Source organism: Metopolophium dirhodum, chromosome 2, assembly GCF_019925205.1.
Source record: "Metopolophium dirhodum isolate CAU chromosome 2, ASM1992520v1, whole genome shotgun sequence".
Classification (NCBI taxonomy): domain Eukaryota; kingdom Metazoa; phylum Arthropoda; class Insecta; order Hemiptera; family Aphididae; genus Metopolophium; species Metopolophium dirhodum.
Genome location: NC_083561.1, coordinates 15,502,017 through 15,518,983, shown reverse-complemented (window position 1 = coordinate 15,518,983; position 16,967 = coordinate 15,502,017). Strand labels below are relative to the sequence as shown.

The 16,967-nt window shown below is 28.6% G+C and overlaps 5 protein-coding genes across 7 annotated transcripts; 2 read left to right on the top strand and 3 right to left on the bottom strand.

Annotated features, from left to right (window-relative positions):
• Nucleotides 1-1,002: 1,002 nt before the first annotated feature.
• LOC132938320 (ubiquinone biosynthesis O-methyltransferase, mitochondrial) lies at nt 1,003-4,045 on the top strand. Its single transcript, XM_061005091.1, has 7 exons — nt 1,003-1,346; nt 1,702-1,830; nt 1,895-2,021; nt 2,102-2,205; nt 2,265-2,397; nt 3,054-3,213; nt 3,721-4,045. Exons 1-7 carry the CDS (start codon nt 1,294-1,296, stop codon nt 3,834-3,836), a joined length of 822 nt encoding a protein of 273 aa, XP_060861074.1. The 5' UTR covers nt 1,003-1,293; the 3' UTR covers nt 3,837-4,045.
• Nucleotides 4,046-5,060: 1,015 nt separating this feature from the next.
• LOC132938322 (rRNA N6-adenosine-methyltransferase METTL5) lies at nt 5,061-5,950 on the bottom strand. The gene is made up of 2 exons (XM_061005094.1): nt 5,716-5,950; nt 5,061-5,634 (listed from the first exon to the last, which is right to left on the bottom strand). Exons 1-2 carry the CDS (start codon nt 5,948-5,950, stop codon nt 5,234-5,236), a joined length of 636 nt encoding a protein of 211 aa, XP_060861077.1. The 3' UTR covers nt 5,061-5,233.
• On the bottom strand, nt 5,942-7,451 carry LOC132938324 (SOSS complex subunit C homolog). 2 transcript variants are annotated; one of them, XM_061005096.1, is made up of 3 exons: nt 6,999-7,451; nt 6,817-6,941; nt 5,942-6,082 (listed from the first exon to the last, which is right to left on the bottom strand). In XM_061005096.1, the coding sequence occupies exons 1-3, from the start codon at nt 7,030-7,032 to the stop codon at nt 5,963-5,965; spliced, it is 279 nt and encodes a 92-aa protein (XP_060861079.1). In that variant the 5' UTR covers nt 7,033-7,451; the 3' UTR covers nt 5,942-5,962. The 2 variants fall into 2 exon arrangements, with proteins under 2 accessions (XP_060861079.1, XP_060861080.1); XM_061005097.1 differs by having other exon boundaries at nt 6,817-6,923; nt 6,999-7,322.
• LOC132938315 (pseudouridylate synthase 7 homolog) lies at nt 7,408-12,420 on the top strand. 2 transcript variants are annotated; one of them, XM_061005087.1, is made up of 13 exons: nt 7,408-7,787; nt 7,875-8,033; nt 8,113-8,215; nt 8,284-8,387; nt 8,453-8,544; nt 8,604-8,748; nt 9,098-9,203; nt 10,169-10,369; nt 10,586-10,742; nt 11,182-11,385; nt 11,451-11,854; nt 11,914-12,065; nt 12,143-12,420. In XM_061005087.1, the coding sequence occupies exons 2-13, from the start codon at nt 7,949-7,951 to the stop codon at nt 12,355-12,357; spliced, it is 1,968 nt and encodes a 655-aa protein (XP_060861070.1). In that variant the 5' UTR covers nt 7,408-7,787; nt 7,875-7,948; the 3' UTR covers nt 12,358-12,420. The 2 variants fall into 2 exon arrangements, with proteins under 2 accessions (XP_060861070.1, XP_060861069.1); XM_061005086.1 differs by having other exon boundaries at nt 7,408-8,033.
• On the bottom strand, nt 12,358-16,760 carry LOC132938323 (zinc finger protein 239-like). The gene is made up of 4 exons (XM_061005095.1): nt 16,644-16,760; nt 16,389-16,547; nt 14,110-14,279; nt 12,358-12,612 (listed from the first exon to the last, which is right to left on the bottom strand). The coding sequence occupies exons 1-4, from the start codon at nt 16,684-16,686 to the stop codon at nt 12,442-12,444; spliced, it is 543 nt and encodes a 180-aa protein (XP_060861078.1). The 5' UTR covers nt 16,687-16,760; the 3' UTR covers nt 12,358-12,441.
• Nucleotides 16,761-16,967: the final 207 nt, after the last annotated feature.

Below are 16,967 nucleotides of genomic sequence, written 5' to 3'. Positions count from 1 at the left end.
GATAAATGTTGTCAAAATTTGAACTTTAAATGCTTATAAAAAAAAATTGTGCCTACGTATTTTTAATATTTTTCAACTGCTATTAGAACGATATATCAGGAGCCTTATATTAAATTTTCACGCTTTTTTACCCAACAAATAAAAATTTTTTATTTAATTTTTTTTATCTGCCTTTGAAACAATAACCTAGGAGCCTTCTATTAAATTTTCAAGCTTTTTTACTCAACAGATAAAATTTTATTGATATTTATAGAAAAAAAAACTAAAAAAATTGAAAACTGACAATGGCCGTAAACAGCTAAAAAAGAGTCAAAATATTTTGTAAATTTTATGGTGTATAGAAAATGCTAATATAAACATTCAGTCAAAATTTCATGTCCCTACGGTCATTTGTTTTAGAGTTATACCAAAAACCAAATCGATTTTCTCGAAAACAGATTTTGCGTAAAAATTCCCGTTTTTCCTTAATTTTTCTTTTGTTTTTCACGTCACTTGTGAAAATTACTGGGAAATTTTTACTTTTGACCCCCCAACGTACCAACTAGATTCACTTTCCTATCAGAAAAGTTACTATTGAAGAAAATCCAAGCACTTTTACTGTCCTAAAAGGTGATGAAAGACACAAAAATAAAAAAAAATAAAAAAATAAAAAAAACAAAAAAATAAAAAAAAAAACACACATCATTGTAGAATCAATACATTCATCGCTTCGCTCAGAATCTAAAATTTGATTTTTATTTTCATGGTTTTATTTTTTGGTTTCTTTTCCGTCTACCGCTAATTTTAATTGGTTTCACATTGACAACAATTATGTTATAATTTCAAATTTGTATTCTTATTTTTTTTGCGACACTTTACCTGGCATACTAGGCATAGTGAGAACGGCCCTAAATCTATTTTGTCATGCTATTTCCCGTTTTCCAATTATTTAACAGATGTTTTCATTCGACCTTTGCTTATGATTGTTATCAATATAACAATATGCCTTATCACAGACGTGATTACACTATTACAGTCCATAGAATTTATATTATAATTATAGTATAAATGTGTGCACTAATTAGTAATTATTAATTAACATCAGAGCACAGACTTATTTTAATGTTTTTACATTTTAATATTTTTAATATTTTCTGCAGTTGTCAATTGTCATGAGTTGCTGCACAGTTGCTCGTATCTCGACATCTTGTATACATTTTTGACAAAATACAAATTTAAGTTTAAACTTATTCCTACTTCTATATTTGCTCTGAGTTTGATTAAACATTTTATGATTATTCTTAATATTCCAATATGAATTTAATATCAAAGAAAACAAACATTTCAAACTCTTTCTTTATTTTCAGGTAAAAATTGGCCAATTTTAATTACACTTAAAAGTTAAATGTATATTTTATTTTGTATGTATTTATCTACCTAACATAGGTGTTAAGTATTTAATTAATTATCAATTTATTATGTGTAATTTAGTATTGATCGTGTTAAACTACTTAGGTAAAATTACATATTTAAGTGATTTTTGTTGGTTCTATGTGTTCAACCATGTCCTTACTTAATGTAGTTTTAATAAATAAAAAAAAAATTTCCATATCTTGTATAGTTTTTTTTTAATTCACCTCGGAAATGTGGAAGTCCATTATGCCGCACCCTGTATATTATGTTCAGCCTTATAACTTTTTCTTAAATGTGTTGAAATTTCAGAACCTTAACGCAAAATTATGTAAAAGAAACGGTAAATGCTCATGAAGTAGAACATCATTCCAACATGAAAGAGTATTGGTGGAACAGTAATGGACCATTAAATGCATTACACTCTTTTAATCCATTAAGGTAATTTATAATTAACTGTATAAAGAGTAATAAAGTGTAATAATTATAATGTTATATTAATTAGAGTTTCGTTTATAATAAATGGATTAACAAATATGAAAAAAATTGAAACAAAAAATATTGGCTCTCGTCAAAGTTTAGAAAATATAAAAATACTTGATGTCGGTTGTGGTGGTGGACTTTTAACTGAGGTATAGTTTAAAATTTTAAATATAATATGTTAACATTTTTGAATTGTTTTAAAACTTTAAAAGCTTATATCTCTATTAAGGCATTAGCACGTCTTGATGGTAATGTGACTGGAATAGATCCCAGTAAAGAACTAATAACAATCGCCAATGATCATTCTGTGGTTCTTAGAAACAAAAATATTAAGTAATTAGACAAAAAATATTCTTTTAATATTCATTTAATATTTTTATTTTTATTTGTAGATACTTCAATGAATCAATTGAAGAGCATGCACTATCAAACACCGAATCATATGATGCTATTGTAACTTCAGAAGTTTTGGAGCATGTATCCAATAAATATGGCTTTTTAACAAAATGTGTTGATTGTTTAAAGGTAATTCTAAATTATTTTTGTGTACCAACTTGAATAGTTTTGACCTATTGATAACAATTAATTTTTACTACTACTTTGATTCTTCAAAATCATGTTACAGGAATGTACATGGCAAAGTATTTTCTAATTTCATTTCAAGTAATGTCTAATATGTAATGGATTAAAAAGTACAACTACTTATGTGTCATATGTATAATTTTAATTACATGTCCTCATCAATAATTATAACTTAATTCATATTTTAAAAATATATGTTAAAACCACGTTTAAATTATCTAGGATCAAGCATTATAATATAATGTAGAAAAGTTCACAAAAAACATTTTAAGATTCTATTGTATTCTATTTTTATACCTAATATTTAAATTTAAATTGTTTAAATCTCAACAAATATTGTAATGACAATTATCAATTACTATATTCTATTCAGAATAAGAACAGACCAGATGACTAACAAAAATACCTCGTTGTTCGTGCATCCCATCCCTACTTCACAGATCATGCCTTTGATAACGCGCGATCGCTGTTCGTTCTTATTCTGAATAGAGTATTCTTAATTTTGTTCAAATTGTTGCAAAATAAATATGGTTGGTTTAAGCTGTGACTACTATATAAATAATAACTAAAACAAAATATTTTTTTATTCTTTTTTACAGCCTGGAGGGTCTTTGTTTATAACTACCCCAAATAGAACAATTTGTTCATGGTTGAGCGTTATAGTGTTAGGAGAAACATTTAATTTCATACCAAAAGGTACTCATGAATGGGAAAAATTCATATGTCCTCATGAATTGCAGTCAATTTTAGAAAATAATTGTAAGTATAAAATTATCGTATGATTTGTAATTTAACATGTTCCCAAATGACGCCAAATGGTGTTTTTGACATTGTTTGCATGTACTTAAATGACACCAATTTGCATCATGTGCATTGTTATTAAATGCACTACAATTTAGTTAAAGTTACAGTTTTTTGTGTTTTGTTAATTTCTCCTTATTAGCATTATTTTACTAGTACACGCAAGTCGTACAAAAATATTTTAATTTTTCAATTTTTCAATTTTTAAGAATTTATTTTTTAAAACCAATTTTTTTTTAGTGTCACAAGTATAATCAAATATGATATACACTATTGTACTAAATGTGTTAAATCTATATAACTGTATTTTTGTTTTAATTTGCAATAAAAAAAAAATAAGATCAATAACAATGTTCATATTTTTCCTAAACAATGTATACATATTATAAGATCATCAAATTTTAAATATCAACTTTTAGTTAAAACATGTATATTTATTTTTTTGGTTTAACTTTGTTTATTTAGGTGAATGTGATACTATTTCAATTAATGGACTTTCATATGATCCTTTTACAAACCGATGGAGTTGGACTAACTCGACTGATTTATCTTATGCCTTACATGCAGTGAAAAGTACATAGGTTACCACCTTCAATTAACTATTACTTTGTATTAACTATTTTTATGATGCATTAATATTTGTTTAAATATATTTGTTACGATTATAGTACAGTCATTAAGTTATAATTTAATCATTATAAATTCCATTTATATATTTATTTTTTTTGATATTAGATGTACTAGTACTTTTTTACGATAATCTAAACAATATAACACGTGAATGCTGTTATTTTTCTGGAACTAAATAATCTGTTTTAAATTTAAATATTTTTCATGAGAAATTAATAATATTAGACTCTATTAATTAATAACAGTATATAATCAAGTAAAAAATACTTCGCAAAAAAACATAATTTTGCTCGTTTATTTTAGTAATGTAATTTTGCAAAAAATTATATTATTCATAAATTAGATAACAATAATAGTTTCTTTAACTGTATGTTTTTATTATATTGTGTACAATTTTATTATCAAGTGTTGGATTTACTAGTTACGGTACTAAAAAACATTAAAATCTATAAAATTAAAAAATCCTCGAAAAATACAAAATCAATTTTTTTATTCTCCAAACTGAAATATATTATGCATCACTGTTTGTTCCAAATCCAGTTTGCAAATTCAAATGATCCAAGTCCTAACCCTGTTATGTAATATACAAATAAATTTAGTATTATAATATTGTACAAAACAATAATAAATTAATGAAAAATATTAAATCTACATTTTATACCCAGGGATTGTTGTGGATTACTAATATGAATAATTACGCTAACTTATTTTATAGTCCTTTATTGTTAACTGTATACATTGCAATGATATGCATTAAAATTGGCTACTCACTAATGACCAATGGATAGACCCTACTGATCATAATATGATACTTAAACGCGTAGCGCGCATAAATTCTTATTATGCAACAGAGACCAAAGTAAATGCCAAATGGTAAATATCAACAAAAAAAATTTGTGTTAGCCAAATGAATTTAGGTGACCAAAATCTCTTAATATTGTTATTACTTATTCCTACCGATAAAATGTCCTATTTTTCCACTTATATTTAAGGTGTTGCCTGAACAATACTTGGACCCTATGTTACACACCACTGGTATACATGGTCGATGGTCAAATATATTTAATCAATTAAAATATAAATAACTTACAACAATTTGTCTTGATAAAGCTACCTGAACATTTTGACAATGTCAGACTTATCTAAAATTATATTTAACTGAAGTCAAAAGAAAGTAATAAAATATTTAGATATTTATTGTTAATTAGTTTATTTCTATATAGTATAATATATAAAATTCATCAATTTAAATTGTGTTAACGCGTAGTAGTCTTCAAGATGTAAATTGTATCCTCTCCTTTTATATGAATGTGAATTATACAAAATTAGTTCAGAGATTATTAACTGGTTATGGTAATCCAAAACGTATTAAATCAACTTGCACGTCAACAGAATTTTGTCTATGAAATTTATAAGAAGCTGGTAGATCAAATCTTAACTCTGCAATAACCTTGGCATGGGCACCCAATTCTTTTGCCATGGACATAACATGTTTTCTCGTGCTTGTTTTATGAAGTGAATATACAGCTTTAGTAGCAAGACTTATAGCCATTTTTAAGAATATTAGATCGGCTCCCCTTTCTCTTGTTCCAAACGGTGGATTCATAATGACAGTATCAAATGCTTTAAGTTGCATGTTTTTATCAACCTTTTTTACATCACATAAAATAAAATCACATTGGCCTAAAACATCACGATCAGAAGCATTTTCCACACTTAGGGAAATAGCAGATGGATCTATATCAAAACCTATAAAACAAATAAAACAGACAGAAATTATTATTTTTAAATATCCTAACACTATACTGTAGACTATAGAATATTTATAACCTGCACAATATTGGGCACCTAACAAAGCGGCACCAATACTCAACACTCCTGAACCACATCCTAAATCAGCTACACATTTGCCACTAATGTCGTTATATACAAATTGGGCTGTATGTAGAATACAAGCTGCAATATGGGACGATGTAGTATATTGTTCTAGTTCGATTTTTGGGTTTTCAAATGTTTCAATATCTTCAAGTGCATGCTGTAACGTCTTTAACTTCATACATGCCATAGCGGTTGAGTATTATTTTTCAATGCGCGGTAGGACAGGTAGTATAGAATTTCCAAAAGCTGAATCTGTGGTGATGAAAAAACCTGCAGATTGTAAGGCTTGGGCACGTTGAAAATGACTATCAGATGTTCCCTAAAAACATTGTGTTAAATAATAAATTAGATTAACATTTGGAAAATAAAAACCAAAAGATTTTTATCAACATTTGTAATTATAAATATAGGGTATAACATAAAGAACTGACAAATATGAATAATATGTAATTCACTATTTAATAACTTTTATTCTTAAGTATCAATCTTTTTGAAATTTGAATATAAGGTATATGATCATTATTACTTATTAGGTAACTATGCCTAAATATTTAAAAAATATTAAACATTGATACGTTATTACATAGCTAGTTAATTACAATTATCAGCTATACTATACATCTACACCCTATATTATAATATGTAATTATTTTGGTACCTAGAGGCTATAAAAAAAAAATTATATTTTTAAGAGCTAATGTGTTGTCATAACCAATTAGGACCATTAAGTTAAATAATTCAGTAATAAAAAAAAAAATGTATAAGCACCTTTAATATATAAAAATGTCTGATAGTAATTTTTTTTTAAAAATGTTTGAAAATATGACGTAAACACTATACATAAACATTATTTACCAATACATCCCTGGATTTGTGTTGATATTTAAACTTAGCTATAAAGGTAAAATAATTATAACCTCTAACCTCTAGATTGTCAGATTAAAAATGTATGTTAAACAAATAACAAGACATGTATTAAAAATGTACATGGTAAAAGCAACACTATTGTATATAATTTGATTGATCATGTGGACTGAAACTACATTGTCATACCGGAGTTGTAGGATGGGAAACTGTTGGAGGAGTTGGAACAGCACCGGTTTTTAATAATATCTGTTTCTTCAGCTCCAAGTCTTCGAGTATTTTTCGATTCTGAATACCTAATTGGGAATAGAGTGCTATAATAAGTTTTATTGTGGTGCAATTTTAAAATATACGAAAACAGTTGTAAATACCTCTAGCGTTTTGGGCTGGAAAAGACATTACCATTCACAACTAAAATATTTGATCGGTATTAAAACATCATTAAAGTATATTAAATTATAGTCAATTTAAATGGAACCAACAAGTTAAATAAAAACGTATAATAAAGTGGACCCGACGAGTGCTCAGTTACGAGTACTGAGTACTGAGTGCAGACTGCAGAGTGGTGAGTGACCACTGATTACTTTTGTCAAACTATTTATTATGAGTTATGACGTATTTATGTGGCGAGTACAACTGCCTACTCTGAATCTGGTATTATCACTACTACGGCGAATGGTGATCACGATTAAAGATATATATTATCGTGATAGTGATTGCCGAATAGTGGAGAACGGACCGTAACCGTAAGTAATGAGTATCATACCAAAATGGTTGTAAACTTGTAAATAGTAAATTATAGATAACGATGATGATACAATAATACAATATTGAAAATAAGCTAAATAATAAAATACGACCAAAGGGAATATTATTATTTATTACACCTTCAAGGCCGCAAGCCCGCCGTGTCAACTACTTACTCACAACCCGCCAAACTGAAGAAGAGACAATCAGACAACTTACGTTGTTCCTCATTTTTAATAATCAAATTTAACCTAAAAAGTCGATTTTAAATTGTAACGCTCCCGGCTGCCCCGTGTTTTGTACTTTTGTCTGATAAACCATTATTTTTATCTGTAGTTCACGGTCTTGGTCCATATATTATATACATTTATAATATTATGATTATTATAAATCATAATATAAATTTGAGTTAGGTATTATATTTATATTTTTCATTCTATTTTACATTTTTAACGTTGGCAAACAGTGTTATGATTTTTTGAAATATTTTTATTTTTTAGTTCTGATTTTTCTTTTGTATACCTAACTGTTAATACATTTGTCTGTCCAACAAAGTTTTTATTACATTTTTGAAATGAGTGCCACTGTAGACAAAGAATTGGACAGAAGTATCAAAACTATTAATGAAGCCAATGACGATTCGTTCCAGAAAATTTCTCGTATAAATTTATACTTACAACTATCTAATGAGTTTAATACATTTAAAATATAATATAAAATTGTTTTTCTTATATTTAGGTCCTGTTAAGACAGTATTGTATGAAGGACTTCAAGAAAAGGATGTGGGTATTACAGAATTTACAACATCTGTTCCTGGGATTTCTGGTATACTGAAGCACAGGTGAATAAAAGACCAACAATATATATATATTTTTGAATTCATTATTAATATAACAATGCACATTTTAGATTGTCTGATTTTCAAGTGAATGAAATTGCGTTGGATGGGACTGTTGTGCGTCTTTCAAGCCGCACTGTTCCAGAAAAGGAAGCCGAAGATACTACTTTGAAAGGTAATTCATAAAAACAATTTAACATACATTTACTCTTAAGCTATCAACTTATTGATTATGTTTAGATGTTATTGATGAAACTGGTTTATGTGAGAAATACTCAAAGGATATTGAAGAACTGGTTGAATTACATAGTACCAAAAGTATTGAAATCAATGTAATGTATAAAACTATACAATAAATATAATTTTATACTGATTTATAAATAACTTTCAGGTGGATGGATTAACTAAAGAACAGCGAAAGTCAATACACAATTTTTTAAAATTCAAGTATGGTGCTAAAGTTAGTACGAACACTAAAAAGGATGATCAGGATAAACAGTTTATAGTCATTAGATTATCTACACTTGTCAAAAATGGTTAGCTATGGTATAAGATCACATGAATATAATATAATATATTGTACTTTGAGGGAAACATCAGGTTAAAGATACAGTGAAACTTCTATATTACGAAGTCTCATGGGGCATTAAAAAAAAAATTGTATTATAGAGAATTTTGTTAAATAGAATTGAATAAAATTGGCTCTAATTTGGTTTGATTTTCAAAAATGTTTTATTTAACAGAAAATTTTGTTAAATGGAAGTTCGTTAAACAGGAGTTTTACTGTATTTATTTAATCAGATTACTTTGATTAATTTAAATTCTATAGTGTTATTAGTTATTACTTATCAGTTATCACTTTAATATCATATAACTTTTTTCCAGAGAGACAAACATGGCCTAAATCTAGACCTGAATATCTCCATTTTGCTTTACACAAATGCAACATGGACACTACAAATGTAGTGAGCATTCTGTCAAAACAACTAAGGTAATATTTGGATTTAATTTTAAGACTCATTTTGTATAAACATTAAACATTATTTGATTTTAACTATTATTATTTATTATATACAAATGGTATAGTAAAATTCAGTGGTAGCTCATGTATAGGTGCACACGAGCATGACATCCTTTTAATTTGCACCGTCTACTACTTAGTACTTTCCTCATGAGCCATTACTTGTAAAATTGAAGAACTTATTTAAGTTAAAATTACTAATTTGAATTAAGAGAATAGCACACTCACATAAGTTGTCTTGGACTTAAAATGTTTAGCATACCAAATATATGTGTAACAGAATTCATTCTGTGTTGTCAGTATCAATATTATTGAGTATTGGACTAACAACTAATATAATTTTCTGAACTAACATTTTCGTAATGTTGTACATTTTTAAAATGGAGACAACACCTGTAGATATTAATGTCCTCTTAATTGTATCTACTATATTAATTTATTATATAATATTGTTAATTATTTCAATTTTTGACTAAGTAGGTTAAAATTGTTATATAAATATTATAGTACGGCCAGTAAAACTAGAAGCTTGACCACCGCACGCATGGTGGTTATTTTTGGGCAGTCCTGGTGTTCTAAATATTCCAATGTTTATGTGATCCGCGTCTTTTTTTATTAATCAAATTGTATTTCAGCTGTTATATGAAGAATTTTGAGTACCCTAACTAAATGCATATTGTAGATATTAGAAAATATTTTGTCTTTATAACAAATCACATGCATTTGAAATTATTTTATGCTGGAAAGTAGTCGTCCCTGATGAAAATTTGCCCCCATTAGCGCGATGGTCAAGCTTCTAGTTTAGCTGGCCGTACTATAGTTATTTACAAACAATTTAAATGTTATTATTGTGTTATGACAAAATCATGTTTGATGTTCTAGTAATCTAATGTATAACTAAGCATTTATTTTATAAAAACTTGTGCTTGTTTCAGAGTGAAAGTTAATACAATTAAACATGCTGGCACTAAAGATAAGCGTGGGAATACAACTCAAATGTTATCAGTTCGAAAATTAAATGCCAATAATGTAGCAAAACTTAATGCCAGAAATATATGGACTGGTAACTATATTTACAAAGATTCTACACTTAAATTAGGCGATCTAAAAGGAAATAGATTTCGCATTGTTCTAAGGTAATATTTACACTCATATTTTAAAATTAATATTATTCTTAAAAAAAAAAAATGATAAATATTTCTAAATATAAGTTAAACAACTTAAAATAAACAATAATTTTCCTATAATCTATATACTTTGTTTATGATTTATAAATAATTGTATTAATGGCATGAAAGATTACATATTATGGGTTTTATTATATTTATTTATATGATTGCTTGTTATTTTAGAAATATCAAAGGAAATGATGAAGAAGTATCTAATGCTATTGAAATGTTAAAAATTCATGGGTTCATTAATTATTATGGTTTACAAAGATTTGGTAGTTCAGTAGTATCCCCCACCTATGTTGTTGGAAAATCATTGGCCTGTGGTAACTGTGAAGAGGTATAAATATCATTAACATTATTTACTATAAGTGGCGGCTTGTGCAACTATAAGGTGGTGTAAAAATAATTTTATTAGATACCAAAGTAATAAATATATCATAATATATATTTAGTAGATTAGTTTTGTTATAGATATATTATCCAAAATAATATACTTATCTAAGTCGATGCATGTAGTTAATATTTGTACTCATAGACACACTTCTTCTAAACATGAAATGCTGCAAAAACTTTTTTCTATTTTGATAAACAATTTTTATACTACAGACTGCATAATAACCAATTATAATTTACTATAGAAATCTAATAATTTGTTATGCTATTTTTTGGGGTAGTTCATAATATGTTCTTGTGCACCATACCATGAGCCACTACTATTTACTATATCAAAAATACTGTAATAGTCATGTATTAATGTATTTAATTTTCTTGTTTAGGCTATTGAACATATTTTGAAACCTAGACCTTTGGAGAGTGCATTTGAGAATGACACTGATCGTGCCAGATCAGTATGGTGGAAAACTAGAGACCCAAAACTGGCTTTAAAACAACTGTCAAAAAAAAATTACACAGTTGAAGCAAAAATAATACGATCATTGGCTTTTAATGGTCCTAAGGCCTATGTTAACGCCTTTCAAATTGTAAGAAAATTAATAATTATTGTGTTTATCAATATTATCTAATTGAATTATTATAAATGCTGTAGATTCCAAGAAACTTGGTGTTATTGTATCTTCACTCTTATCAAAGTTTAATGTGGAACAAGATTGTGTCACAACGTATTCAAAAGTTTGGTTTGAAACCAATTGTGGGAGACTTGGTTTTCAAGGACAATGAATCAAAAGAAGTTCCTGTTGAAGTTATTGATGGGGAAGAAAACAAAGAAGATGAAGAAGAGGAAGAAGAAGAAGAAATTGATGTAAATAATGTAAAATTTCCAGAAGTTGAAACAATATCAGAAGAAAATTTATCCAAGTATACTATTTTTGATGTTGTATATCCATTGCCCGGTTGTGATGTTAGCTATCCAGATAATGAAATAGGAAAATGGTATATTGATCTTTTAGCAAAAGATGACCTAACTTCTGAAAAGCTTTCAAAGAAAAACAAGTAAGTTTTTTATTCTATATGATATAATTACTGTCTAATCATATTTTTTTATTTTGTAGACTGTTTTCACTAAAAGGCACTTATAGGTGTATTGTATCTAAAGCTGAAGATTTAGTCTGGGCTACCATTAATCATAACGACTTAAATGACGATTTGTTATTGTCTGATATTGAAGTATTAGAAAATAAACAACCATTCATTTCTGTATTAGGTGAGTGATAAAATTATATAAATTATTTAAATTGTATAATATGATTTTAATATTAAAAAAAATCTCTTTTACTATAGATGGTTCTTTCAAATCATTGTCGATTGAATTCTCGCTGCGCCCCTCCAATTATGCTACTATGGTTGTAAGACAAATAACTAAACAAGACACTTCGTCACACACACAAGCATCATTGTGCAAAATTTCAAATAACAATAAACGGGACACTCCATCTATAAAAGAAGAGGAAAACTCTAGTAAAAAAATAAAACTTGATGTACCAACAGAAGACTAAATTAAAACACAATATTTTTTTATATTTTCTATAATAATATAATAATGATATCTATATAGTTTATTATGGCTGTTATGTTTTGGTTTATCTGCGACATGTCTTGGCGTGCCTTTCCACGTTAATCTTTTTTCCAAAACCTCTGCCACATGTTTTGCAGTGGTATGTCCATTCGCCAGAGTGTGATGACATATGGGCGCGCAAGTTACCTGGTGTTGGGTAAGACTTGTCGCACGCATTACACTTGTGTGGTTTTACCTGAAACCATATTGTCCCATGGAATGTTATATTTTCAAGTTTGATTTATTATTATGTATTTGTGGATTTAATAACTGGTCAAAATATCTAAAAATAAATCCAACTAAAATAACAGAAGAACTTCATCTATAATATTGATTATATAAAGTAATCAACTATAATTCATAGGTAACTATTATAATTTAATATTAGAAATCTCATTGAAATAATATTTTAGCTTAAGCTGCCAAAATATATAACTACACACTGTTGAAATTGGTTAGCTCTAAGTTGAAGGGACCAGCAAAAAAAAAATGCATCTTATCCAAGCAAATAAAAAACAAAAGTTTAATTTAATTTAAAATTGAAATTTGTATTAAAACTAAATTTATTGCAGTACTTGAATAATTTAATTACAATATTTATTTTAATTTTTATTTTAAAATCATTATTTAAATAGGACATTTTAGGGACCGTGGGAAAAGTTTGAGGTATTGACAATTTTGAGTTAACCAAGTTTGCCTGTATAAGTATTGTTCGTATGCATAATAAATTTGCGTATTTGTGTGTCACATAAGACATAGTTAAACATGTCTTGTGTGACACATAAATTGACTATGCATACGGGCATATTATAACTAATAAGTACACAAACACAACACTAAACTAATGAACTGTGAAAGTTTTTTGATTAGTTCGTTCTTAGGTTGTTGTTATTGTTGCTAAAATCAATTTGTTGCCAACGCTGTTTTGGTGCTGTCGATAACGCATTAATGCATTGTATTTTATTTTTTCAGACCCGATGAGATAATAAATAATGTAGGTACCTATTCAAATGTTTAATACAAAGTATGTACAATGTATCTTTATTATGAAAAATGAAAAATAATATTTTATTTATATTCGTACCACTACCAGGATTTTAAATCCGAAACAATATTGTTACGGTGAGATGTTCTTGTTTTGTAACATGTAGGACGTAGGTACACCATATATGCCACTATGCCAGGTTAACATTTAGCCGACAAAACAGCAACATTATGTATTGACTTGTAAAATGGGAGACACAAATATATTGAAACATTTCCGCGACATAATTATCCTAACTGACGACACGATATTCGTGTTTCTGGAGATATTTTCGTCTCCGCTCAAAAGCAGTAGGGAGACAATATAGGGGGATTAGGGTCATAGGTTTTCTGTTTTGATCCTGTTTTATACAATATTTGTCTATTTAGGTGTAAGCGAGTGATGCTACATCCGACAAACTGTATTTTAAAATAATAAATATATATAGTTAATATTATTGTTTGGTAAAAATAGAAAGTTTATCGCCTTTGCGCTAAACTTGCAAATTGAGTTGGTCGCTATTTTATTTTTTCGGCTCGGTTAAACCCTAGGTATAGTATTGCAACAATAAACTGGTATAATACTAATCTTATACGCACGTTAGGTATCGTGGTTATTATTATACTTATTAGTTATTAATGTTCTAATAGTTTGACCCCATCCGTTTACTTTGGAATGTGTCATTCTGTGGTAGTACAGGTTCGAACTGGCCGTAAACGTTTTGCCGCAAATTGGACACGCGTGTGGCCGCTCGCCGCTATGTATGCGCTTGTGGGTGTTCAACGCGCTGGACGTGGAGAACGCTTTGTCGCACTGGGCGCAAGCGTGAGGACGTTCTCCTGTAAACAGCCACGTCATGGCAAAAATGTCATTTGGATTTATCGATTAATAATAATTAAGGCTGGTATAGTGGTGTGTAATTATTATATTGGTTTGGCTTATTTTCACGGTCTTCGATATTTGTTCCAAATTGCATTTCGCGGATGTCCAGAAATGTTTTCAAGTTTTCATTGTAAGTATACCGATAAACAAAATATTATATGTACGTTGCCATGTCGCGTGTACACGCTAGGTACACGATAATTCATTTGAATCACTATAATCTATACTAATATAGTAATATTATATAAAGCTGTAGAGTTTGTTTGTTTGTTTGTTTGAACGCGCTAATCTCCGGAACTACTGGTTCGAATTGAAAAATTATTTTTTGTTGGATAGTCCATTCATCGAGAAAGGCTATTGACTGTATAACATCACATTACGACAAATTAATAAAAGCCTGGGAAAGTGCTCAAACAAGGATTTTGAGATTTACGGTGGAAATGTTTGTTTATAAAAAATAGTCGCTATTGGTTATAGAAAAAATAGTTAATAGATAAAGTATTTATTTATTATTGGTTGCCATTGGTTAATCAGGCAGAGTAGGTATACAAGCATGCATCAAATCGAATTTACGCACATTGCCTACCAGGGTGGCTGATATGCACTTACTTTAGTGAGTTACATCAAAAAAGAGTTGATCAATCACAATTTTTTTAAGATTAGTTTTTTTTTACGGGCCACGAAGTGCGCAGGAGCAGCTATAGTAATTAATAATATTGTGATCTCGTGATAAAAGAATCAGCCACTCGTCAGAGGTGATCTTTAAGTGATCTTTATTTTAGAAATATAATATGAACAGTATTAGGTATCTAAGAAATAGGTATGGGTATTAAGTATATTAACTATTAAATATTAATATTGTATTTTTAAATATTCAATTAAACCGGTTATTAGTTTATTACCCTGTAGATAGCGTGAAAAATATGCCGATGTGATATAATCCGAAATTCGACAATTGTTTCTACCAAAGTTTTCAAAGTTCACAGAGAATTTTTTTTCAAGATATTAGATATAGGTTATATAGGTACACCCTAATTATAATTTTTAGAAAAAAAAAGTCCAAATAAAATTATCATCGTCCGTCAATATTTTGTTTTGTATAAGTAGATAGGTTGTAGCCCATTTGCGCCTCAAGATTTTTACGCACGTGATATTTAAAATAACGAAAAACAAAACAAATTTTTTTTATTGAAATGATTATATTAAATTCCATCATATATAGTAGTACTCATTGCTTATGTGCTGACTGCTGACGCGACTGATACAACTAATAAATGCATTTTTATTTCATTGGGGTTAAGGCTTAGGCAACTGAGGTCATTAGCCTGGGGTACTGTGGGGGAGGGTACTGTAGGTTTTTAACACGTGTGTGTAGGTATGTGTGGCAAATATTTGTCACTAAAAATCCCGGGTGTGTCATCCATCCGGGAGCTAGTCACACCGGCCAGTGCGTACACTCGTCTTTCGTAACTGAACGCACACACCGCGCTACGCCAAGCCAAAAATGTATTTTTATAATATAATACTATATAATCTTTATCGATTGGGATTTTAAAATTTCGATTATCACGGCCAACGAAAAAATAAATTATTATCTTTATCGATTTCGATATTGGTTTCGATCAGCACGAGAAATGATCAAATATTATTTTATATTTTATAGTTTTACAAATATATACTAAATAAATGGCAACGTTGCACGATTTTGTTCTGATTTGAATCGGGCGAAAATGGGCTACGATAAATGGGTTCGGGCGCAAATGGGTTTAACCGGATAGATAGGTCCCTAATAACCATAGATCTATACCTGTTAATAGGTCTATTGCCTATTCTAATAACCAATAAGTAGGTAAGTATATTTCAAGTTTCAACAGTTGTGTTTAGAAACGTGTCAAAAATGTCTCTATGGCTTGATATTTAATAATCTCCCGTAATGCCGTAAAATAGAAAATTAAAATTTAATGAGCTCTTACTTATTGTATATTACTTTGTAATGTATAAATCTAATAGTTCTTTTCTGTAAAAAAATATCATACGTATTATACTATAGTATTATATCGTCTCACCTGTGTGGGTTCTTACGTGCCTTTTTAAAAGCGACGGTCTGTCAAAACCCTTCGTGCAAACCTCGCAAAACAATTTGTACGGTTTTTTTGACTTGACTTGACATGACGTCAATGTACTCTTTACTGACAAATCCAATGGTTTTAAATCGGCGGAATCATCTTAAAAAAACTCGCACCAATGTAATTTAATTTTCACTTACGCGAGTAATTTAATAATATTATACAAAATACAATATTTTGTATTCATACACCTACCTATTAAACTTGGTCTACGATTACATTTTAAATTATCACACATTTTATTTTAATGTGTCGATATGATATCATGCGTATATCAAAGACTTCTGCCACCTTCTCGCGATTTACTTTCACAAAGTATACACACATACACACGACTACACGAGTCAATAAATCACTTAGATAGGTACCTATCGTAAATACCTCACACGCCAATGAAAAGCTCTCTATACAGGACGTATAATAACTTATAACAAATGGTTCTGGTCGGTGCTTAACTCTATTTTTTTTTCCAATTTCAATAAACTATAATAATATACTATGTTAAACAATGAAATAGGT